The sequence below is a fragment of the Peromyscus californicus genome, unplaced genomic scaffold (genome assembly GCF_007827085.1).
Source record: "Peromyscus californicus insignis strain IS unplaced genomic scaffold, ASM782708v3 Scaffold_18__1_contigs__length_77618521, whole genome shotgun sequence".
NCBI classification, from domain to species: Eukaryota; Metazoa; Chordata; class Mammalia; order Rodentia; family Cricetidae; genus Peromyscus; species Peromyscus californicus.
In genome coordinates, this window is record NW_026294480.1 from 75,925,877 (window position 1) to 75,951,665 (window position 25,789).

The following is a 25,789-nucleotide window of genomic DNA, read 5'->3' on the forward strand; positions in this document are numbered from 1 at the left end:
AGATAACCTGGTGGCACTAGCAAAGACTCCACAGTTCTGAAGTGTCACTTTATTCCTCTAAAGGGTCAATACTGTTTAGGAAATAAGACTCGTGGTTAGATGTCGTCAAAGAAAAATTAACTGACAACCCAGATATATCATATACAAGTAAATAAACACAATGTTTACATATCATTCTATATTTATTAGACAATGTCTTTTAGATTTGTGTGAGTTATATATCAAGTTAATAAGATAATCACGAGTGAACCCATGGCCCCACTTAAATATATATATATTTGAAAAACAGAAGCAATAAACACTTCCTTTTGAATGAAATATGATTTGATTCAATTTGGTGGTATAATTCAGGACTGAGTAAGTGGTTCGGTGTCCAACAGGAAGGAAACAGATCACCTCCATGCTACATCCTGGGTTCCCTTCGAGCCCATGGCCAAGCCTAGGAGGTCTGCTGGAGGTCTTTGTTTGTCCCCACGCTGCTGGGTGCCTGGTTGCAGTCAGCTGACCACTTATCTCTCTAGGTGGCACTTTGAACAAGGCTCAATCAATGGCCCAGCAGGGCATGCATTAGCCCATGTGGCCTTCTTTCCCACACTTAAACAGGGACCTGGTGGCTTTCAAGAGCTGGTCGTATAGCGTGTGCCAGTATTTGGCAGTTTTGTGTCCGGCTTTTTAAGGGTTCCTGTGAACATGCACAAGCGGGCTTACAGAGCTATGCCAAGCATGCGTTGATTGCATGACCATGCCGCATGCACATAATCACCAGCGTGCACTGATGATGTAAGACGCAAGACCCCTTGTTTAGCTGCTGAACTGCGCGTGTGTGGCCATGCAGCTGGAGTGGGGTCAGAACTCCAAGATGATAGATAAATGTATGTGAGAGAGAGAGAGAGAGAGAGAGGGAGAGGGAGAGAGAGACAGACAGACAGACAGACCGACAGAGACAGACAGAGAGACAGGAGAGAGAGAGGAGAGAGAGAGAGAGAGAGAGAGAGAGAGAGAGAGAGAGAGAGAGAGAGAGAGAAAGAGAGAAAGAGAGAAAGAGAGAGAGGAGATGATAGACAAAAATGTTGGAGAATATACCTTATGAGGGGAATTGCCCAGAAATAGAAAGCAAGAGTTCAAACTGAAAATCTCCCAGTTTCACAAAAAGCTGCATGAACTTCTAAGTTAGTGCTGTCTAAGGGCAGCATTAAATCTACAGTGAAGTTATTTTTCTCCTTCAAAGATGAACCCATTAGGATGAGGCATATCAAGAAGTCTTGGAGTTGTAAATCAGAAAAGCATGTGGAAATGGCCTTAGGAACCTTAATTACACCACTCGAATTTCTACATCAAAAGCAAAGGGTGACACCACAGAGTTCCCTAACGATATTCAGCTTTGTCTCTAGAGAGAACTGGGGCAGGCAGGGAGGAGCAAGCCCAGTCCCACTGCACAGTGACCACCCTTACCTGTGGGAGATACCTCATTAACATCCACAAGATGCCTGAAACAGCTAGTGTTCACCCTACAGTAACTGTAATTTTTATTAGTTATTTGCTCAACAGTAAAATTTGACTTAATAAATTAAGCCCAGGAAGAGATTTTAAAAAATTTAAATTATAACAATGTACTTTAACAAAGTTACATGGATGTGGAATATTCCTGAAAAGAATGGCACAATACCTATAATATTTGAATGAAATAAAAACTATCTTAGCCAAGTCACCTTCCCAAGGGTGACAGGAGACAGGTGCCATCAGAAGAATGAAATACACCTGTACCCTTCTAGTCAGTTCATGAATGGAAGGAAAATATTGTCTTAAGTCATTCTTCCACAAATGTGAGAGCAAACAGCCTCCTTTAACACTTAAGTATTTGAATATGCCTAAGCAGCTCTTCCACTGAAATCAGAAAAACAAAATCTGGCCAACAAAGAAATAAATTAAAATTAAAAGAAGAATTGGAGGGAGCATAAAATATCTGCTAAGGAATATAGAATGAAAATCCAATAACTGAATTTTCAGTTATAGAACACAATTCAAGCATCATACAATTTGACATTTAAAAAGAACAAAATATTTACAACAGCACTGAAGGAGCAGCTATGTACATTTATTTCATCGAGATTTTTTTTTTGAGGGTGTGGGCAACAGACACTGTCTGTAGTTGAGATGGCAGATGTAAAAAGCCAGCAATTCAAGTCTATGTTTCTTTTGAAGTAATTTATACCAGAAAAAAATATTTCCTGTAGTAGAGAAGTACACATTCAGCCATCATATCTGTGGGCTCTATGTCTATAAAGTCAACCAGCCTCAGAAAACATGGTTTATAATGGGCATGTTTTATCAGAAGCAAAATTATCCTAGAGAAGGGTAGACACAAAGAACAGCCCCTGGGAATAAAGAGCTGTTGATCAATCCTGGACTTCAGCATCCATGGGGTTAGGTTTGCAGGGTAAGAATACACCAGGGACAACGTTCAGATAGTAAATAAAGCTGCCAACTTCATGTATATGATCCCACAGTGCCAAGCACTGTCTAAATAATTCATACCCATTGCCCCCTCCTGGCCTTAACTTTGGGTAGTAGTACTGTTAGGAGAGCCACCTAAGAGTCCTGAAAGTTGAGCTGGCAGCATTTCAGAAGACATGTGCACACATTCGCCAATGGGATAATGTGGAGTAAAAATGATGCAGCTGTGCAGACGATGACTTCAGCGACACTGGTCCCTGAACTACTTCTTTTCCAGTGTAGAAAATCCAAACTCATAAGTGTTAAGAAATTCATCCCAGATCACAAACCTAAGAAATGCAGAGCTAGGACTCGAAGCCTGGTCTGTTTGACACCAGCTTCTTAGTTAGAGCCTCCATTGTGCACACCAGCTGCTGTCCCAGAGAGTGGAGAGAAAGGAGAGGATGGCAGAGGGGACAGGAAGTAATGCAAGTGGCAGCAGCTCCTCTCTCGTCTTGGGGAGGTATGGTCTCAACGTGGATTCACATAAGGGCATTCTAACAAATCAACAGCCGAGTTGCCATTCCAACCATTACAGTTAGTATGCACAAATGTATACAACAGTTTTTGACCATGACATGAGTGCATAGTGTACTGTTCTCATTCCTAACATGGGTGCATAGCATGCTGTTCTCATTCAATCAGACTGACTCCTATTTTGTCTCCCCACAGCATAGCCTCCCTTCACAGAGTGCTAGACAAGATTACTATCTTAATTCACTGTTGGTTCCAAAGTCTTAAAGAAAAAAATTCAGTTGTGGAGTTTACAAAATATTAGTAGTCCTAAGATATTTATGTTACTTGGCATGATGAAATGAAATTGTGATTTCTTGCAACTATTATTTGATGACAATCAAAAACAGTTGTTTTATAGAATGACAACTAACCAGTTCTTCAGTGCTGTGTCCTACCATTCACTCACACATGAGCAACAGCTGAAACTGGTCCTTAACGCAGCAGGCAGAGTCTCCTGGAGAGGCGTAGGCAACAGAGGGCCACAGTTCTGCATGCTCTTCCCTGCCATACTCTCACCAGACTTCCTTCCCTGAAACACCCAGAGCTGCCTAAGGACCGAAAGTTTTATTCAGGTGTCAGTGTGAAGTGCCTTTGTCCTACCAACACCAGTTTGAGACTAGTCCAGGAAGAGAAGTTTTGTTAGAAGCTAAAAGAACTGGACAATGTTTTTGAAGATAGAGTAGAACATTTTAGTTAATTCAGATATTTTCTCTAACCAAAGAAAAACTGACAGAGAGAAAAAAAACGGCTGAGAGAGAAAAGTGGATTCAGAGCATGATAAAGAAGAGGAAAAGTTGGCAGAACTGACTAACCCAAGGCAACTGAGTATATTGCCTGAACACCAGAATCTGTAAAAAACAAAAACAAAAACCACTCAGCTTTAGCCAGGCATGTTAACACATGCCTTTAATTCCAGCCCTGGGGAGGGAAGGCAGCTGTAGGTTTGTGATTTCAGGGCCAGCTTTGTCTATGTAGCAGGCCATCAGAGGTACACAGTGAGACCTCGCCTTTAAAAAAGAAAAGAAAAATCCCTACAGCTGAAATATAACATTTCCTTCCACTCCTCACAGTGCTCCCACAGTACCTCAGTGTTGTGACCACACTTGCTTCTTTCAGTCTCTACATGGCCCCCACATCTGCCAGCATGGAGAAATTTGAACGTCAAGTGAATACCTAGATCCTGCTTACAGTTTACAGTTTTATGAACTTGCTGATCTCACACAGATTTCCATCTTAACACTAGATGTGATTCAAGCATTGTGAAGCTTTCCGGAGACATCCAGCTCATCAGGCATGAGTGCCGACAAGTTGAGAAATCATTTCAAGAACTCTTTTCTGCCCTAGAAACTGTTTCCAAGAACTTGGATGTGAAGGTAACTGGAAAGAGATGGGATTTGGAGGACATTATAAGTTACTTGTAGTAGGAAGATTTCCTGTGTCCCAGCCTGCCACTTGTATCCCCCCAAATAAACACACAGAGGCTTATATTAATTATAATTGCATGGCCATGGCTCAAGCCTTTGACTAGCTAGCTCTTAGATCTTAAATTAGCCCACAACTATTAATCTATTTATCGCCACATGTTCCGTGGCTTTACCTGCATCCCATTACATGTTGTTCCTTGGGTGGCTCGCTGGTGTCTCCCCCAGCCTTCTTCCTGTCTTTCTCTTTGAACTTCCCACCTGCCTCTAAGCTGCCTTGCCATAGACCAAAACTTCATTTATCAACCAATCAGAGCAACACATATTCGCAGCATACAGAAAGACATTCCCCCATCAGTTACTACTAGCAGTAAGGTGATAGATAGCTCATCAGTCAGAAAAGAGAACCCTTTACTTCCACGGGATTTCATATGAAGCTCATTCATATACAATATGAATTCAGTCCGTTGAACCAGCAAACAATTAATGAGTGCCTTCTGCGTCCCAGGACAGGCTTCCACTGTGAGCACGGGCTGTTTCCATCATTGCTGATATTTGCTCATTTCCTGGCTTCCTTCAACACTGTGGAGCTCAGGATTTATACACAAAAGAAGTTCCCATGGAACCTGATATTATTAAAGGTCCAACATTAGTGGTGTTGATAATGTTACATATCTATTTAAACCCTAAGGTGAGCTAGAGCTTTTACAAAAAGCATAAACACCTTTGGATCTGGATCATAGACACTGTTTCTTCAGTGGATCTGCCTGTTGCCTGGGCTTCCTGACTCACTCTTTATGCCCACAATTACTGAGCTATCTGCAGATTGCTAGTTGACTGTCGACTTGTTCGTGTGCACTCAGTAGGAGACCTGTTCATTCTCGTTCCCTGGGTAAACTGTGGTTGTAGAGTGGGTTTTCTCACTATACTAGTGTTATTCCAGACCCTTTGAGAAGCAAATACAATGAAGCAATTGGCTGAGCAAGAGGATATCTGTGAGGCATAGTGGAAAGAGAAGTGGGTTAGACAGAAATAGAAACCTGACTCCTGGGAAATAGACAGGGAGGGGAGGACTCAGCTGGGGTGCCATGAAGAATGTTTCATCGAGTTCCTTAAATGAAAACCACTCACATGAGGAATGGTACTCAGGCTGGTGAGGGTGTGGGGAAGGGGTGCTCAGAGTACACAGAACACTGCTGTTCCTAAGCTCAGCAGTCAAAGCTTGCGGCCAAATGTGTCCCTTGTCGCAGCCGTCAGAGACATAAGTTAAAACACTGTTTCTCTACTCAAGTGGCTGCACTTTGGTTTCTTCATATGTGCTCTGCTCTACTAATTTCCACTTAACACAGTGCATATGTGTAGCCTCTGCTTTTATTGTATATGGAACAGGTTAAAATGCCCTTTGTGGTCATGGTGCTTATTTGCAAATGTTCACTGGTGCTGGAAAAAATGAGCAAATGCTACTTGTTTACCAGTGTCATGGGCTAGTACATCCATCAAGTAAAATTTGTATTTTTCATATCTTGCCCTAATCTTTGTTTGTATTTTACTTATTTGACCAGTAAAGAACAAATAGTTGTTTTAAAAAATCATTATTAGGACTCTTGAAATGGCTCAGTAGGTAAGAGCAATTGCTGCCCTTCTGGAGGACCTGAATTAAGATCCCAAAACCCATCCATGTTGGGCAGGTTCACGATTGCCTGTAACTCTAACTTCCAGGGATTCCACATCCTCCTGTGACTCCTTCATATGACACTAGCACACATGGCATACACACACACACACACACACACACACACACACACACACACGCACACGCACACGCACACGCACACGCACACGCACACACACACACACATACAAATAAAAAAAATAGAATTTTAAAATCACTAATATATACTGTTAATTCATTCCAAAAAGCTATAGCTTATATGGATATAAGATTCAAAGGTCTTTAGTGTGGATTGCATTCATTTTTCAAAAGTACCTTTGTCCCACTCTTACCAAGGGTGTTTTGAATGAAGCTTTTCATAAATATTTCTTGGCTGCTCTCTTTCCCCTACCCTTGCCATGCACAGACTAGCCTATTATTTCATTTTCAGTCTTTATGCTTTTGCCATATTTTAATTACTAATATCTCTTATGAAAAGAAACTGCCCAGGCATGGTTGGCTGCTCACTTGGTGTTTATCCATCCGATCCCCCCATTACCACCTCTTTCTTTGCTAGGGGAACAACTGGTTGGAAGATGCTGGTCTTCACTCTTCATCTGTGACTGGAGCTGTGGTTACATTCTGAGATGGGGATTTGTTTAGGCTCAATTGTGTGCTGTCATTGTGCATTTGTTTTTAATCCAGTTCTTGTACCTAAAGGAATTTCCTCAAAGTTTCTTGAACTTCTTGTTACCCATCTCACATGCCTGGGGTCATGTCACAAGTTGTTTGTTGTGGTCAAGTTAGAACACTATCTGGAAACAATGGAGGTCAAATCTCATGCCCACCATGTCTGCTTCCTTGGAAACTACCCTGGAGTTTCGATGTGCATGCGAACATTTACGTACCAAGTATCTGAGCAGTTACACATTGCCAATTAGGGATCTGAGCTTTACCGTTGGCCATTAGGCTGAGGACACAGTGGGGGAAGAATAGACTGTGACTAGGGAGAGAGGAAGTAAAGAAATAACAAAATGGAGCGAGTGTCAATAGCATGTTTTTGTTATATCATCAGGAAGTCTCCTGTGTTGATGAATTCGAGGCTACTCCCCACTTTCTCCTCTATCAGGTTCAATGTATCTGGTTTTATGTTGATGTTTTTGATCCATCTGGGCTTGAGTTTTGTTCATGGTGATAGATATGAATCTATTTGTATTCCTACATGTGGACATCCAGTTTGACCAGCACCATTTATTGAAGATGTTTTCTTTTTCATTATATAAAAAAATCAGGTGTCCATAGGTCTGTAAATTTCTGCTTGGGTCTTCAACTTGTCACATTGATCAACATATCTATTTTTATGCCATGTGGTTTTTAGTACTACAGCTCTGTAGTAGAGCTTGAAATCAGGGATGGTGATATCTCTGGAAATTCTTTTCTATTTCGAGATTATCTTAACTATCCTGGGTTTTTTGTGTTTCCATATGAAGTTGAGAATTGTGTTTTCGAGGTCTGTAAAGAATTGTGTTGGCAGGCTCCCCCAGTAGGTCCTATCAAGCTCCAGTACCCATGGCCAGACTGTGCTCTGGGATCTATAAACTCACTGTTGATCTAACTGTCTACACTTCTCCATGGCCAAGTGTGCTCAAGGAAGAGGGTGAGAAAGAGGGCCTGGAGGAAGAGGGGAGTCAAAGCCAGGGGACAGTGGGAGGGAGTGGGCTGAGGGCAGGGGTGGGTTCACTCCTTCCAGCACCCATGGAGAAATGCTGAGAGGGAGAGGAAGGACTGGAAGAAGTCAGCATCCAGGGAAGAGGCAGGAGAGAACTGGAAAGATTGCCAGACAGTCAGAAGGAAGAGCCATGAAAAGTGACATGGGTCACATTTGGATTTTGCTTTAACTCCCACATTTCACCAACGATTGTGTGCATAGTTGTGTACATATGCATATGTTCATACATACCTATGAACACATACAATAAAACTGAGATAATAGATTATTAAACTTTCTTTGTGAAGTGCAATAATGCAAATTCTTCTCTATATCCTTAAATATCCTTCAAACTAATTTTTCTTAAGAAAGAGCTGAATAATATTTTACTGTCTGTACTCACCAAGTGTTTAATGTATAATTGTCATGTATTTAATGTGTAAGCATCATGTACTTAATCGTTCAGCGACTGTTCAGTGAATCATTTGACTGAATATTGAAATTGTTGAAAAAAAAGAATTGTGTTGGAATTTTGATGGGGAATGCATTGAATCTGTAGATTGCTTTTGGTAAGGTGGTCATTTTTATTATGTTAATCATACAGATCCATGAGCATGGGGGATCTTTATTTCTTCAAAGTCTTGAGGTTTTTGTCCTATGAGTCTTTCACTTGCATGGCTGGCATTTCCCCAAGATATTATATTATATTATTTGAGGCTATTATGAAGGGTGTTGTTTCCCTGATTTCTTTCTCAGTCCCTTTGTCATTTGTATACAGGAGGGCAACTGATTTGTGAGTTAATCTTGTATCCAGTCACTTCACTGAAGGTGTTTATCAGTTGTAGGAGTTCCCTGATAGAATTTTTAAGGGTCACTTATATATAATATCATATCATCTACAAATAACAATGCTTTGACTTCTTTCCAATTTGTATCCCTTTGGTTTCCTTAAATTGTCTTATTGCTGTAGTTAAAACTTCAAGTACTATATTGAAATAGATAAGGAGAGAGTGAACAACCTTGTCTTGTTCCTGATGTTAGTGGAATTCCTTTGAATTTCCATTTAATTTGATGTTGGCTATTGACTTGCTATAGAAGGTTTTTATCATGTTTAGGTATGTCCCTTGTATCCCTAGTCTCTCCAGGATGCTTATCATGAGAGGTGTTGGATTTTGTCAAAGGCTTTTTCAGCATCTAGTGGGATGATCATGTGGCTTTTGTCTTTCAGTTTATTTACATTGTGGGCTACATTGACAGATTTTTGTATGTTGAACCATTCCTGCATCTCTGGAAAGATGCCCACTGGATCATGGTAGATGATTTTTGGTGTGTTCTTGGATTTGGTTTGCAAATACTTTATTGAGTATTTTTTGTATCTATGTTCATAAGGGAAATTGGTCTCTAATTCTCTTTCTTTGTTGGGTCATTATGTGGTTTGGGTATCAGGGTAACTGTGGCCTTATGAAATGAATTGAGCAATTCATGTTCCTTCTATTCCTATTTTGTAGAATAATTTGAAGAGTACAGGTATTAACTATTCTTGGAAAGTGCTAGAATTCTGTGCTAAAACAATCTGACCCTAGGCATTTGGGGGATGGAAGATTTTAATGACTGCTTCTATTTTACTAGGGGCTATAGGTCTATTTAAATTGTTTATCTGATCTTGATTTAACTTTGGTAAGTGGTACCAATTGAGAAAATTACCCATTTCTTTGATTTTGGTGGAGTGCAGCTTTTTAAAGTATGTCCTTGTGATTCTCTGGATTTCCTCAGTGTTTGTTGTTATATACCCTTTTCATTTCTGATTTTATTAATTTGGATATTCTTTTGTGTCTTTTCATTAGTTTGGATAAGGGTTGTCTAACTTGTTGATTTTCTCAAAGAACCAACCCATTGTTTCATTGATTCTTTGTACTGTTCTCTTTGTTCCTATTTTATTGATTTCAGCTTTCAATTTGATAATTTCATTCCATTCACTCTTCTTGGGTATGCTTACTTTTTTTGTTTTAGAGCTTTTGGGTGTGCTGTTGAGTTGCTAGTATGAACTCTCCAGTTTTCTTATGTAGGCACTTAGTGCTAAGAACTTACCTCTTCGCACCACTTTTATTGCATCTCATAAGTCTGGGTATGTTGTATATTCATTTTCATTGAATTCTAGAAAGTATTTATTTCTGTCTTGACTCATTTATCACTCCGTAGTGAGTTGTCCAGTTTCTATGAATTTGTAAGCTTTCTGTTGTTTCTGTTGCTGTTGATATTCAGCTTTAATCCATGTAGTCTTATAGGATGCAGGATGTTTTTTCAGTTTTCTTATGTCTATTGAGACTTGCTTTGCATGTTGTCAATTTGGGGGGAAAGTTCTGTGAGGTACTGAGAAGAAGGTATGTTCTTTTGTGTTTGAGTTGAATGTTCTGTAAATATCTGTTAGGTTCATTTGGTTTATAACATCAGTTAGCTCCAACATTTCTCTGACTAGTTTTTGTCTGGATGACTTGTCCATTGGTGAGAGTGGGGGTATTAATGTCTACTACTCTCCGTGTGTGAGGATCAGTGTGTGGTTTAAGCTGTAATAGTTTTTCTTTTACAAACACTTTGTATTTGAGGCATAGATGTTAAGAATTGCAATATTATCTTGGTGGATGTTTCCTTTTATGAATATGTAGTGTCATTCCCCAACTCTTTTGATTAATTTTGGTGTGAAGTCTATTTTGTTAGATATTCAAAGGTACACCGACTTGCTTCTTAGGTCCATATGCTTGGAATATATCTTTTTATAACCTTTTACTTGAGGTAATGCTTATCCTTAATGTTGAGGTGTGTTTCTTGTATGCAGCAAATGGATGGGTCCTGTTTTCAAATCTATTCTGTTAATCTTTGTATTTTTATTTGGGAATTGAGGCCATTGGTGTTGAGAGATATCAATGAATAATGATTGTTGATTCCTGTTATTTTGTTGTTGTTAAAGGTGGTGGTGGTTGTGTGTATGTATGTGTGCATGTGTGTGCATGTGTGTGTGTGTGTGTGTGTGTGTGTGTGTGTGTGTGTGTGTGTGCTTCCCATCTTTTGGTTTTGTGATGTGAGACTATTTCCTGTGTTTTCACATATGTAGTTAATATCCTTGATTTGGATTTTTTCCTTATAACACCTTCTGTAGGACTGGATTTGTAGACAGATATTTTTTTTAATTTGATTTATGGAATATCTTATTTTCTCCATTATAGTGATTGAAAGTTTTACTGGGTATAGTAGTCTGGGCTGTCATCTGTGGTCTCTCAGAGTCTGCAGCATGTCTTCCTAAGCCCTTCTGGCTTTTAGAGTCTACATTTAAAAACCAGATGTAATTCTAATAGGTCTGCCTTTATATGTTACTTGGTCTTTTTCCTTTGCAGTTTTTAATATTCTTTCTTTGTTCTGTATGATTAGAGTTTTGATTACTATGTGGCAAGGGGACTTTCTTTTCTACTTCAATCTATTTGGTATTATATATGCTTCTTGTGCCTTTATAGGAATTCCCTTCTTTGGGTTAGGAAATTTTTCTTCTATTATTTTGCTGAAAATATTTTCAGGGCCTTTGAGCTGGAATTCTTCTTCCTCTATTCCTATTATTTGTAGAGTTGGTCTTTTCATGGTGTTCCAGATTTCCTAGATGTTTGTGTCAGGAGTTTTTTAGATTTAATATTTTCTTTTACTGATATATGCATTTATTCTATCATATCTTCAATGCTTGAGATTTTTCTCTTCTATCTCTTATATTCTATTGGTGAAGCTTGTCTCTATGGCTCCTGTTCCCATTCCTAAATTTTTCATTTCCAGGACTTCTTCATTTTCTGTTTTCTTTATTGTTTCTATTTTCATTTTCAAGTCTTGAACACTTGCATTTGTTTCTTGCAACTGTTTGTTTTTTCTTGACTTTTTAAGAGAGATTTATTCATTTCCTCCAATTGCTTGTTTCTGTTTTCCTGGATTCCTTTAAGGGGTTTATTCATTTCCTCTTTAAGGACCTCTATCATCTTGGTTAAAACCATCTTGGTAAAAACCATCATAGTTGATTTTAAGGTCTTTTTCTTGTGCTTCAGCTATGTTGGAATATTCAGGGCCTGTTGTGGTGGGATAGCTGAACTCTGGTGGAGACATATTATCCTGGCTGTTATTGACTGTTCTTACACTGCTGTCTATTGTATTATAAAAAGGGCAAGGCAAGAAGCCATGGTGAGTAGAGCCAAGGGGCACAGCAGAAAGTCACTCGCACCATGCAGATGGTGTTCACATGGAGAGTTTTATTAGTAGTGAAGAGGGAAGGGAGAGAGGAGAGGAAAATGGAGCACAGAGCTGCCTCATGGGAAGAGAAAGAAAGAGAGGAAAAGAGAGAGAGAGAGACAAAGAGGCAGAAAGAGAGGGAAAGAGAACAGGCAGGGGGCTAAAGAGAGAAGAAGAGAGAAAAGAGAGAAGGTGAGCAGTGGGCCCACTTTTTATGAGGGGACTTCGTGCATGCACAGAGAGACCATGTAGCAATGAGCACATGATGTTGTCAGGGCCCTGAGCAGGCCAAGGTATTCCCTGCGTATTGGGCAGGCCTCCAAGGGGCAGGTCTGAATGTTAACATTCCTCCCTTTTGACCATTATAAAAAGGGTAAGTTATGGATGGCAGGAATGAGGGATGCCAAATTCTCAAGAATGCTTCCTGCTAGTTTGGATGAAGTGGAGAGGGGGAAGTTGGGAATCAGGGTCATGCACAGTGGGAAGTGTGAGTGAAGGAGCATTCAAATAGCTGTCATCATGGAGACCTCAGGCATCTCTTCCTTGAGGGAACTGAGAAGGCAGATTCCTAGGAGAACAAAAAATAGATTGTTATCATTGGTTCCGTGAGTGGGGCTAGTTATGGGAAGAGTGATAACTGCCAGAAAGCATGGAACAGAGAAGTTCCCTGGTTGTACAGAAGAGGCAAGGGTGAATGAGTGAGACATGAGAGCAGATATGCCCTTCATTGGAACGTCTTGTTAAACCAGATTCTGGTTGCTGGGTAGGTGCCCACTTGAGCCTAGCAGTGAAGTCCCAGGAGTTTGGGAAGAGGGCACACCAAATTGAGGGATGATGTATTCTTCAGGAGTACCTGAGTCATCACATCTGCTGTTTCTCTGGAGGTGGAAAATGCCTCTATTCATCCTGTAAAAGTGTCAACAAAATTGGAGATAATGGAGATTTTATGAGTAGGCATGTGGGTGAAGTTAACCTGCCAATATTCACCCATTTGTCATCCTTGGAGCTGGTACAGGGGCTGGTGTATCTGGGGGACCCCCTGTGGGTTTGTCTTGACATGAGTCTCATGGCAGGGTGGACCTGTGTGGGTATCTGCAAGTTTGTAAAACAACTGGAACAGATTTATATCTTGGTGTCATAGCAAAAGGCTGGGAAGATTCCATACCCTCTCTAATGTGAAGGAGGGAGAGAGCTGTTAACTGGCAAATCTAAAGGTCTCTGGTCATCAAACATTATCAGATCTAAGAAGGATAAGTGAATGAGCAGAAGCATTGTCAAACAGCATCAGAGCTCTGAGATGGATAAATTTTTTCCTGAGTTAGTGATTGAAAGTGACAAAGACTTACTTGCTAGCTGCATAGACAGGGAGGGAGAGAGAGAGAGAGAGAGAGAGAGAGAGAGAGAGAGAGAGAGAGAGAGAGAGAGAGAGCAGGGAGTGCTGAGGAGAGAAGAAGAGAGAGAAGGTGGGCAGGGCCTCACCTTTTATAAGGGAACTTCACAAATGCGCAGAGAGACCACATAGCAATGAGCTCTTGATGTTGTGAGGACTCTGGCCAAGGTATTGCCTGCATATTAGCCAGGTCCCCCCCAAGGGGTGGATCTGAATGCTAGTAGTGTCTAGGCATCTGGGTTTGGGGTGATTATAGGTCTGGTGTTGACTTCTAGGTTTGTCTTGGTCGGGTGAGAGTTTTATTCCTTGGCTTCTGTTTCCTCTGGATTTTCAGAGAGTGTGTTGGCTGAGTGTTGTGCCTGTTTTACTTGGCTCTCTGTTGGTGTGTTCATGGGGTGGGGGTGTAGTTGTTTTTTCTCTTTTACTCTTTTGGGGCTCTCACCAACCAGCTCCCAAATAATTTGCACACAGAGGCTTATTCTTACTTATAAATACCCAGCCTTAGCTTGGCTTGTTTCTAGTCAGCTTTTCTTAACTTTAAATTATCCCATCTATATTTTGCCTCTGGTGTTTTCCTTTCTCTTTCTTCAGTATGCCTTACTTTCACTCTTACTCCATGGCTGGCCATGTAGCTGGGTGGCTGGTCCCTGATGTTCTCCTCCCCTCTCTCTTGACCTTCTTTTCTCCCAGATTTCTCCTCCTATTTATTCTCTCTCTGCCAGCCCCACCTATCCTTTCTCCTCCTTGCTATTGACCACTCAGCTCTTTATTAGACCATCAGGTATTTTAGACAGGCACAGTAACACAGCTTTACAGAGTTAAACAAATGCAGCATAAAAGAATGCAGCACATCTTTGCATCATTAAACAAATGTTCCACGGCATAAACAATTGTAACACATCTTAAAATAATATTCTATGGGGCAGTGGGGCTGTTTGCTGGTGTTGGAAGCTGTGGGAAGGGGAGGCTGTGGAGAGATGGTCCAAGGGATGTACATGGGGCATGGACAGAGGAAAGGGGAAGCTGCCAGTGATGTTCTGTTCCAGTACAAGGGGCAACCCCGGGAATTGGGTCTCGGATAACAGAGGAGTGGGGAAGGTACAAGGGCAGCCTACTTGGTCTTCTGGCAGGCGTGGCTTGTGGTTGAGCAGGGAGTGTCTGCCCGATTTGGGGGATGGTGGTGGGAAGGACAGGGAGAGATGGTTTGTGGGATCCACACAAGGCATGGGTGGGGGTGGGGTGGGAGCTGTTGTTCTATTGCAGTGCTAAGAACTGCCCTGAGAACTGGGTCTGGGGCAATAGGAGTGTAGCAGGTCTGAGGGTGACTGACTTGGTCTCCTGGCAAGTGAATCATTTTCTAATTTAGATGAGCTCTAGGCTTCTTTAGAAAGAAATGGTGTGTGCATGCATGTGTGCATACAGGCTGTTGGCTTTGCTCTCACACACAGACATCATGTTCTTCCCTTAGGTAACACAGCTCTTAGGAAAGATAGAGGCATCTACTTCAGAGCACACCTCAAACTTAAAGATGGTCCAGGGAGATTATCGACATGAAATGAACCTCTTGGAATTCAAGTAAGTAAATAGATGGTTTTTAATTCTGTTCAGTGAATTTCAAAAAGTTTTGTATAATAAAATTACTGGCAATAAATAAAACCTATTCCAGGAATTTGAACCTGGACAAGAAATAAAGTAGCAAATCAACTCAGCAGACATTCCACACTAAGGTAATTTATACAATGTTCATAAGAGAATAAATGTGAATTTTAATTTTAACATAATTAAATTATTTAAATTTCAAATTATTACAGTTATTTATTTATGAAGGTGTACATGGCAATCATAGGATTGATTCTCTCCTTTCATCATGTGGGTCCCAGGGGTCAACTTGGGTCATCAGGCTTGGTGCCAAACACCTTTATCAACTGAGTCATCTCAACAGTCCATGAATATTAATTTTGCTGTTTTCTTTGCATACTGGCAGATATGCAAAACTCACTCTAACACTTCCTAGAACTTAATTTTAATTTTCTACCAATATTATAACAAAATATATCAATGTAAGGTTTTACTGGACACAAATTGATTATGAAAGATTATCTGATGTGCTTTAAAACAATTTTGGTTTATTTATGCTTCCTCCGTGGTCTTGCAGTTGCTACTTTACATTGCCCTTTCTGAAACTGGTCTTTACCCCTTCCAAACTGAATTTTCCCCTACTTGAAAGAGAAAGTAATAAAGAGGATTAAACAAGTGTTTGAATGACTGCCATCATTCTCAAGGCTCCCTTTCTTGTTTAAATGACCATTGTGTCCCAGGAATATAGCACAAAGGAAAATTCTAGCTACATGGATACTCTGATCTTACCATTCTTTGTACCTTGTTCTTTTCCCTTTCTGTCCCAAACTACCTGAAAATACCATGTTTCTCCATTCTCCATATCCCTTTTGTATTCCCACTGACCATAAGAGGCACCATGGTATTTTGTACCTCCAAATCAAAGCTAGGAAAGTATAATGTGCCGTAATGTGAATGCACTTTACTTTCACCATGTTAAAAAGGAAATGTGTGTACCCTAAAAATGATGATAAGTGAGTTATTGCTAAAACTTGGATACAAAGATTTCTCAAGTAAAGGGAGAATATCCATTTCTTCAAATTTATGACGTTTTCAGATTCAGAAGCTCCCATCCAATGAGACTACTTGGTAAGCAGCTATGTGGTTGATCTAATCCCTTTACTTTCAGATTAAGGAAAAGAAAAATATTCAAAGGAAAAGTGAAAGTGCAAACACTTCTATATATACAATTTAAACTGTGAACTTTTGTAGCCACTATGGAAGTTAGCATGGAGGTCTCTGAAAACACTAAAAATAGAAGCACCCTATGAACCTGCTATACCACGCTTGAGTATACACACCTAAAGGGTACTCAGTCAAGATAAACAGGAATGCTTACATGCTAGTGGTTATCACTGCTCTCTTCACAACAGTTAAAAAATGGAATGAGACTAGATCTCCATCAATACATGAAGGATAAAGAAAATATAGTGCATGCACAGTGAAATTTCTTTTGGTCGTAAAGAAAAAATGAAATCATGAAATTTATGGGGAAGTGGAATGGGAGATGATTATGTTAAGTGCAATAAGCCACACACAGAAAGACAAACATTGCATATTTTCTGTCATATGCAAAATCTGTGTGTGCACACATGTGTGAGAATGTATCTGTGTGGGTGTGTGGGTGGGTGTGAGTGTATGTGTGCATGTGTTAGTGTGTGTGTGTGAGTGTGTTTGTGTGTTCATGTGTGTGCATGTGTGAGTGTATGTGTGTGTGAGAGTGTGTGTGTGTGTGTGTGAGAGTGTGTGTGTTTGTGTGTGTGTGTGTTCGTGTGTGTGTGTGTGTGTGTGTGTGTGTGTGTGTGTGTGTGTGTGTGTGCTGTTCAGGTCAGGAAATAGGAAGGGAACAATGATAAGGAGGAAAAGGTGTTCGGGTGTGGAAAGAGAGAGGAGCTAATGGAATCCGGTGCTGTGACAGCAGAAGGAAGACCATTTGGATGGAGGAACGAGACCATAAAGAGGAGGGGAAGAAGAGTGAAGGACAGGCATAAATAAGAAGAGCACGCCTTTAATTCCAGCACTCAGAAGGCAGAGGCAGATGGATCTCTTGAGTTTGAGGCCAGCCTGGTCTACAGAGCAAGTTCCAGGACAGCCAGGCTTACTTACACAGAGAAACCCTATCTTGGAAAACCAAAACCAAAACAAAAACCCAAAATACAATGACATTTAAGTACAAAAATGCCATAGTAAAGCCTATTACTTTGCACATTAACTTTAAGATTTAATTAGCATGGTAAAATAATATTTTCTAGGTCAAAAAATGTATTAAAAAAACTTTATTATAAGGAACTTGCAAATAAAAAAACAGCATACAGTGAAGTTAAGCAGACCCAAAGTCTATACAATCTGAGTGAACTTGTACACAGGCAACTGGTTATAAGTTTGTCTTAAATAGTATTTTATGAGCAGTGTACACAGAGGTCTTTCCACATGCTCTCATCAGAACCGTGCATGCTTCCCTTGTAATGTTTGCAGCCTACCAGACGAAAAAAGTGTGTGTTTTTAATGTGCTCCTCTTCAGTGTTTGAGTTTCCTTTTCTGTGATTTAACTATTCTTAGTTGTCAAATTTTGCATCAAAACTTTAAAATCATGTTCTTAGCAACTCACAGGGTTCCTTACCACTAGGTCTGTTATTGTTTTGACTGAGGTGTATGTTACAAACGCTTTTGAATAAACGCAAAGTAAGGTGGGTTGGCTGTTCACAGCATCTCTGCTTTACCCTTTCGTGTTAGATTTCAGCATCTGCCAAAGCTGCTTTTAAACAACAGGAAGTACTTCTGCAGCTTTCCAAAAGCATGCAGTTCACTGCTGATGTTAGAATGCTGAGACACATACATTTACATTTTGAGTGAATTATGTGTGGATTTTGCTTTTCTCTCTTTAAAAGAAGCAATGTCTCTGAACAAGGGACGTGGCTTCAATAAAAAATATTTTAGTGACTTAAGGCTAAATTTAAATAAGCAACTTCACATTTAGAGACTGTAACAAATTTTTCTGTCAGTTGAACATATTTTAATTGAACTTAGAAGCCTCCATGTAGGGTGTGGGCTTCCTGGTGATGCCTACCATGCTGCCACCTATTACTAGATCTAACAGTAGACACAGCCATGGGAGTTCCCCTCGGAGCCACCTCCTTCCTAAGGCAGCTTAGTCAGCTGTTCAGCTAAGAAATATCCCTAGTGAACAATTTAATGCTTATATGGCAAAACTATACCCATCATGAGAAGCAGCCATCTTTTAATACCGTTTGTCAGGGGCAGTCACTCTCTGAATAGTTCTCACTGCTTAACAGATAGCGATTTGTAAGAAAAGAAAAGGCCATTAGGTCAGTGATGTAAAAGCATGAAGTCCAGTCTCATCACCAAACTTCAAAAATGGTGTCGTGGTAGAACATTGAAAAGTTTCCAAAACAGGGCTGTGTGACACCCATCTTTGTTTACTTAGCACATCACATATTCAAACACAAAAGGAAGCCAATGAATGAATGGGGGAGCTTGAGAATTATATGTATAACTTATCCTAGACACATCCAGGTGGGAAGAAAGCATAGGTAAATGAAAAGCTAAACACAGGTAAAACAAGAGTCAAACAGTGTCGAATGACATAGACAGACATAAAAAACATAGTACTTCTTTACAGAAACCTATCAGGCCCTAGGCCCTCAAGACTCGCAGCATACCCAGCCCTTCACGGCAAGTCTTATCACTAATCAAAAGACAGGACATTTTGGCTGGGTGGTGGTGGCACACGCCTTTAATTCCAGCACTCGGGAGGCAGAGGCAGGTGGATCTCTGTGAGTTCAAGGCCAGTCTGGGCTACCAAGTGAGTTCCAGGAAAGGCGCAAAGCTACACAGAGAAACCCTGTCTCGAAAAACCAAAAAAAAAAAAAAAAGACAGGACATTTTGAATTACTGTGATGAAGTAGTCAGCCCAAATCACACAAGTATGTCTAACTCCAAAGTTACTATCAGTCAAAGCGCTCGCCTTATATTTAAGGCAACTTTTATAGCGCGGTTCGCCCATCGGTTTGCGTCGCGAGCCAAAGTTACTATCAGTACATGATGCCTCTAAGACATTGATTTAGTTTTTCGTTTGTTTATTTGGTCCAGTGCTGGAGATCAAACCCAGGACCTTATACACACTAGAGGGATAATCTAATAACACATCCCTGCCTCTTAACATAAATTAGTTTAAGGGAACTGTACTTAAAGGAATGAACTAAGGAGAAAAAAATATATTTGTTAGAATTAATTTCTTACTTCTGACCTGTGAGGTTCAAAACTGACTCAGTCTTCAAAGAAATAGCACATAGTCTACCATACACATGTAAAAAATATAATTACAAAAAGTGAAAGTATCTTCTATGTTTATAAGTTCACAACAATCCATTGCTTTTTTTCTTCTCTTTTCTTTCTTTTTAATTTTTTAAATTCAATTTGTCAAAGCCACAGTCTGAGTTTTAAAAAAAACTTTGCCGAGCAGTGGTGGCACATGCCTTTAATCCCAGCACTTGGGAGGCAGAGCCAGGTGGATCTCTATGAGTTCGAGGCCAGCCTGGTCTACAGAGTGAGATCCAGGAAAGGCGCAAAGCTACACAGAGAAAACCTGTCTTGAAAAACCAAAAAAAAAAACCAAAAACCCAAAAACAAACAAACAAACAAACAAACAAAAAATCTTCTAAAAACGTTCATTCAATGAATTGTTTAGGGAAAGACATTGCAAAACATTGCATTTGGGGTGTTAGTGGCCCTGGTAACACTGACTCAGAACAGAGCTATGTGCCAACCATAACCAAGGCATCTGCACCACTGACCTCACCACAGCTCTAGCCGGCCACTGCTGTACCTTCAGTTTCCAATTAAGTCTTCCTAGAATTACGCTGGGGGTGAGAGTTAGCCTTTGTTTCATCTACATAAAAATTAAACAAGAACAAAATGAGTAGCTTACATTGTCCTACTGAGGACTCTGGCTATATTTAAAAGTCTGACTTTTGTCTTTTAAGAAAAATTTTCAAAGGGCCATCTACCTACCACCCTACCTAATGTCTGTCTGTCTGTCTGTCTATCTATCTATAATCTATCATCTATCTGTCTATCTGTCTGTCTGTCTATCTCTACATACATCTACCTATCTATCTATGGTATATCTATCTATCTCTCTATCTATCTCTCTATCTATCTATGGTATATCTACCTATCTATCTATCTATCTATCTATCTATCTATCTATCTACTTATGGTTGAACTACGCCCACATCCAGTAGTCTAAATGATATGGTAACTAAATTGTAAATGTCATACACATGAATTAATGATATTGCAATTTTTAACTATTAGTTCTATAATCTACAGAATTAGGGCAAATCATATTCATGATGTTAGAGAAAACTCTAAGCAAAAATTTACACAAACTTATTTTACTTTATCTTTGAAGGAAAATGCTTTTTAAAATGCTGTTCTGTTTTAATATATTACCAGCAGATGGAGTCTGATTTCCAATGTTAACAGGAAAGTCATTCTCCAATTGAAGGCTGGCCTTTTAATAAAGAGGTCACAATAGTAATTGTGTTTTTGGCTTTATTTTAATTTCAGAATTTCAACTAGCAACACACCCTTCCAGAAGATGCTACTTGGGCATAGTTTTTGTTTTCTTGTTCAGAGAGACATTCATACTGTATATGTGATAAGGGAACAAATGCTAACATTCATTGCAAGCAAAAGTAAGCCTAATGTCTCAGTTCTCAGTTATAAGATTATTGATTACCTGGGACTTACTATCCCTGTAAACCATAACAATTAATTACTTCCCCCAGACAGAGAAAAGAAGATGAAAGTAAAAGCAATTAGGTTTCTAAATAGCTTGACAAGTTTTTTTTCTGTCCATTTGTATTTTATAAACCTTATTAAAAAGGTTTGCAAATAAAGATGTCACATACCCAAATTAACCAGACCCAAAGTCTATACATCTCAGTGAACTTTTATATAGTTAGAATAGGCATTGGGAACAGACACTGTAGAACTTCACATTAAATTTTGTACTTTCACTATTGAATATACTTTATGCATTTATCTACTACCAAAACCAAAAGTTCCATGACAGAATCAAAACTAGAAAAACAATGAGCTTTATAACACTCTTTCAAAACTTGTGTCTATTACCTGCATCTTGTCCTTCTTCATCACCCTTATATTTACATTCTTGTTCTTCTTTCTTTCTATTATACTGCACCCATATGTACAGTTGTTTACATATATGCATATACTATTGGTTAAATTTTGCATATGAGAGAGAAATGCAGTTTCTTTCTGAGATCATGTGACCTTGCTTAATAACATACATTCTAAGTCCATTAATCTTCCTACAGAAATTTTAACTTCATTTTTTTAGAGCTCAGTAGCATTCCATTTTACATAAATACCAAGTTTTCATTATCCATTTATCTGTTGAAGACAAGTTGATTGATTGCAAGTCTTTGCTATAATGAATAAAGCAGCCTTAAACAAGAGGATGCCGACATCTTATGACAGAGTATGGCATTCTCTGGATATGCCCAGGACTTTGTCATATGGTAGTCCTGTTTTTAATTTTTTAAGAAATTGACAAACTGATTTCCACAATGGCTGTATTAATTTGTACCCTCCACCAACAGCAAATAAAGGTTCTTTTCTCTCCACGGCCTCTCCAATATTTGTTGTCAGATTTATTGCTGATAGCCATTCCTAATGGCTAGGGATATTGAATATATTAAAAATAGCTACTGACCATTTGTATTTCTTTTTTTTTAAAAACCTGTTTATTTAGCTAATTTGCCTATTTGTTGTTTGACAGTTTCATTTCCTTGGTATTTAATTCCTGCCATTCATTGTAAAATCTGAATATTAGCCCCTTGTCTGAAATGTAGTTGATGAAGATTTCCTCCTATTCTCTGGGCCGTCTGTTAACTCTGTTTATTGTTCCCTTTGCTATACAGAAATTTTTAGTTTCAAAATAAATTAAAAAAAAAAACCTGAGATAATTCCTTGTTTCCTACCAGATCGTAATACAATAAAACTAGAAGTCAGCAATAAGAAAAATTACAGAAACCACAAAAATATTTGTAGAATAAACAACACACTTTGGGTAATCCAAGAACTCAGAGAGGAAATTTAAAAATTCCTAGAGACAAAGGAACAGAAAATGCATGCTATCAGAAGCTCTAGGATGCAACCAAAGCAGTCCCAAAAGAAAGTGTATAGCAATATGTGTTCATATTAAAGAATCACATAACCTAATAATACACCTCAAAACTCTTGAAAAACAAGCAGCTAGTCCCAAACACAGTAGACAGCAAGAAATAATAAAAATTAGAGAAGAAATTAATGAAATTGAGATTAAGATGTAGCATGAATTTCTAAAAGGTCTTATTAATAAAAACAAACCTGGAGCCAGGTACTGGGGTCAATGCTGAATGATCAGAGAACCAGAACAAGCCACATCCAACCTCACCTTGCCAATTCCTCAGCTGATCTTGTTTCCTCAGACTGAAAACTTCTGAATCCTCATCCAAATGGACCTCAGCTGAACTGCTGTTAAAAACTAAAAGCTTTAAAAAAGGCTGTAGTTCCTGGACCTCATGCCTATATACCTTTCTGCTTCCTGCCATCACTTCCTGGGATTCAAGGCATATGTCACAATGCCTGGCTGTTTCCAGTGTGGCTTTAAACTCACAGAGATTCAGACAGATCTCTGCCTCTGGAATGCTAGGATTAAAAGCGTATGCTACCACTGCCTAAACCTATATTTAATATAGTGGCTGTTCTGTTCTCTGACCCCCAGATAAGTTTATTTGGGTACACAATACATCAACCACATTAAGAGAACAATACACAAACTCAACCAAGGAGTTGGTTCTTTGAAAAATTTAGTAAAATAGACAAACCCTTAGTAAATCTGACAAAAAGAAAAAGTAGAAAATGCAAATTAGTAAAATTAGAGATCAAAAGAATGTCATTTTTACTGACTCCGAAATATTTTATATTATTTGAGACTATTGTGAAAGGTGTTGTTGCCTTGATTTCTTTCTCAGTCCCTTTGTCATTTGTATATGGGAAAGCAACTGATTTTTGTGAGTTAGTCTTGTATCCAGCTACTTTGCTGAAAGTGTTTATCAGCTGTAGGAGTTTCCCGGTGGAATTTTTAGAGTCACTTTTCATATCATCTGCAAATAAAAGTACTTTGACTTCTTCTTTTCCCATTTATGTCCCATTGATCTCCTTCAGTTGCCTTTTGCTCTAGCTAAAAGTTTAAATACTATATTGAATAGATATGGAGAGAGTGAATAACCTTGTCTTGTTCCTGATTTTAGTAGAATTGCTATAAGTTTCTATTTAATTTCATATAGGCAATTGACTTGCTGTAAACTACCTTTATTATGTTCAGGTATGACCCCTGTATCCTTAATGTCTCCAATACTTTTGTCATGAAGTGGCATTGGTGAAAGGCCTTTTCTGCATCTAATGACATGATCATGTGGTTTGTTTTTTTCTTTCACTTTGTTTATCTGATGGATTACATGTATTGATTTTCATATATTGAACCATGCTGTATCTCTAGGATGAAGACTAGTTGATAATGGTGGATAATCTTTTTGATGTGTTCTTTAATATTTTCTTTGACCAATGTATCCATTTCTTTTATCATATCTTTAATGCTTGAGACTCTCTCTTCCATCTCTTGTTTTTTGTTGGTGAAACTTGCTTCTATGTTTCCTGTTCGAATTCCTAAATTTTCATTTCCAGAAATCCCTCAGTTTGTGTTTTACTAATTCTATTCCCATTTTTAGGTCTTGAATGGCTTTATTCTCTCCAATGTTTGTGTTTTCTTGGATTTCCTCCAATTATTTGTTAAGTTTTCCTGTATTTTTTTAAAGGGGTATATTTATTTCCTCTTTAAGGACCTCTATCATCTTCATATGGTTGGTTTTAAGGTCTTTTTCTTGTGCTTCAGCTGTGCTGGACTTTTCAGGGCCTGCTGTAGTAGGACAGCTGGGCTCTAGTGGAGAAAAATTGCCCTAACTGTTATTGATTGTATTTTTATGCTGGCAGTTAGGCAGCTGGGTTTGAGATGATTAAAGGTCTAGTTGCTGATTTCTGGATTTGTCTTTGTTGTATGGGTATTTCTTGGTTTCTGCTTCTTCCCTGTGATGCCTGTGTGTTGCCTGTTTTTCTGGCCTGCTCAACTGATGTGTTCAAACATGGTACCTTTGGTGTTTGAGGCTTGGATAGAGGGATGAGCTGGGGGAAGCAAGGTTGGAGGAAAAGGTCTTTGATATCCATTGGAGATGGGGTCAGAGAGGGACAGGAGACCAAAGCAGGTCTTCTGCTACAGAGCTGAGGATGAGACTGGGGGGATTAGATTTGGAGGAGCAGAAGGAGCAGAGTGGATCCACTATCACCCTACTTGATCCCTGGAAGGAGAAGGAGAAACCTTTGGGAAAGCAGGAGGTCTGGGATTGGGGTCTGGAACAAAGCAATGAGTGGGGGGAGGGAGGTTAGAAGGGGATGACCTGTGGGATCCACAGGAGATGGGGCAGAGGTGCAGGGAAGTCTGCCACAGGTGTTCTGCTGCAGTGCTGGGAATGAGACTGAGGTATTAGATCTGGGGAAGCAGAGAGAGAAGAGAAGATCTTCAGGCAGCCTACCTGGTTTTCTATGTGGCCTATGGGTTAGCAAGGAGTGCCTGCTGTAGTTGGGGGGTAAGATAGAGCAATGAGTTGGAGGGAGGTTAGGAGGGGATGGTCTGTGGGATCCACAGGAGATGTGGGGAGGGAGACAGGAAGGTGTACCTGGTGTTCTGTTGCAGAGCTAGGAATGAGACTGGGGGATTGGGTTTGGAGGGGAGGAGGGAGTGGTGAAGGTCCTCATTTGGCTTACCTATTTCCCTAGCCTGCGTAGCAGATATATTCCCTGTGAATGCCTGCTGGTGTAGGAGGCTGGAATAATGGAATGAGTTGATAGAAGGGAGGTTGGGAAAAAGATCTTTGTGATCTGCTGGGGGTGGGGTCAAAGAGGAAAGCGAGACCACATCAGGTTTGCTGCTATAGAGCTGAGGATGAAACTGGGGATTGGATCTGAAGGAACAGAAGGAGAACTGTGGATCCACTATCAGCCTATTTGTTTCCCTGACAGGAACAGCCCTTAGGTTAGCAGGGAACCCAGACCAATTTTTTTGATGAATATAGATGAGAAATTCTTAACAAAACATTTGTAAACAAAATTCAGAAACACATCAAAAAGGTTACACCTTGTGACCAAGTGGGCTTCATCCCAGAAAGACAAGGTTGGTTCAACACATGTAAGTCAATTAATGTAATACAACAATCCCAAAGACAGAAACCACACTATTGGTGAAATTATTAAGGCCACTCCACGTAGTTAAAAGGAGATTTATTTAATGGCGTAACTTACAAATTAAGGGATAGGTAGGTCGCAGGGTCTGGGGAAGGTGTATCACAGTCCAGTGGTGTTCTCTGGAGCTCTGCTTGGTCCACCTCCACTATCCAGGGTCTCGGAACGGAGAGAGTGCCCCCCGATCCAGATCTCGGGTCCCCAGGCGCCTCCCTTGGCCCTGCCTTGTAGGTGTGACAGTTGCCGAAATCTCAATGGGGGTTTGGAACTTCTAGATCAAAGCTGGAATGGCTACCCACTACATCTCCCCCTTTTTGTCTAAATAAGAAAGTTCTAACCTAATACAAGAC

The 25,789-nt window shown here is 39.7% G+C and overlaps 1 protein-coding gene across 1 annotated transcript in view; it reads left to right on the top strand.

Moving 5' to 3' along the window:
- The window catches only part of Fam81b (family with sequence similarity 81 member B), a 77,965-nt gene that overhangs the window by 27,918 nt on the left and 24,258 nt on the right, over nucleotides 1-25,789 (top strand). The window contains exons 5-6 of the mRNA XM_052742784.1: nucleotides 4,253-4,382; nucleotides 14,905-15,011. Of these exons, the coding sequence (XP_052598744.1) occupies nucleotides 4,253-4,382; nucleotides 14,905-15,011 (237 nt within the window). The remainder of the gene's footprint in view (nucleotides 1-4,252; nucleotides 4,383-14,904; nucleotides 15,012-25,789) is intronic.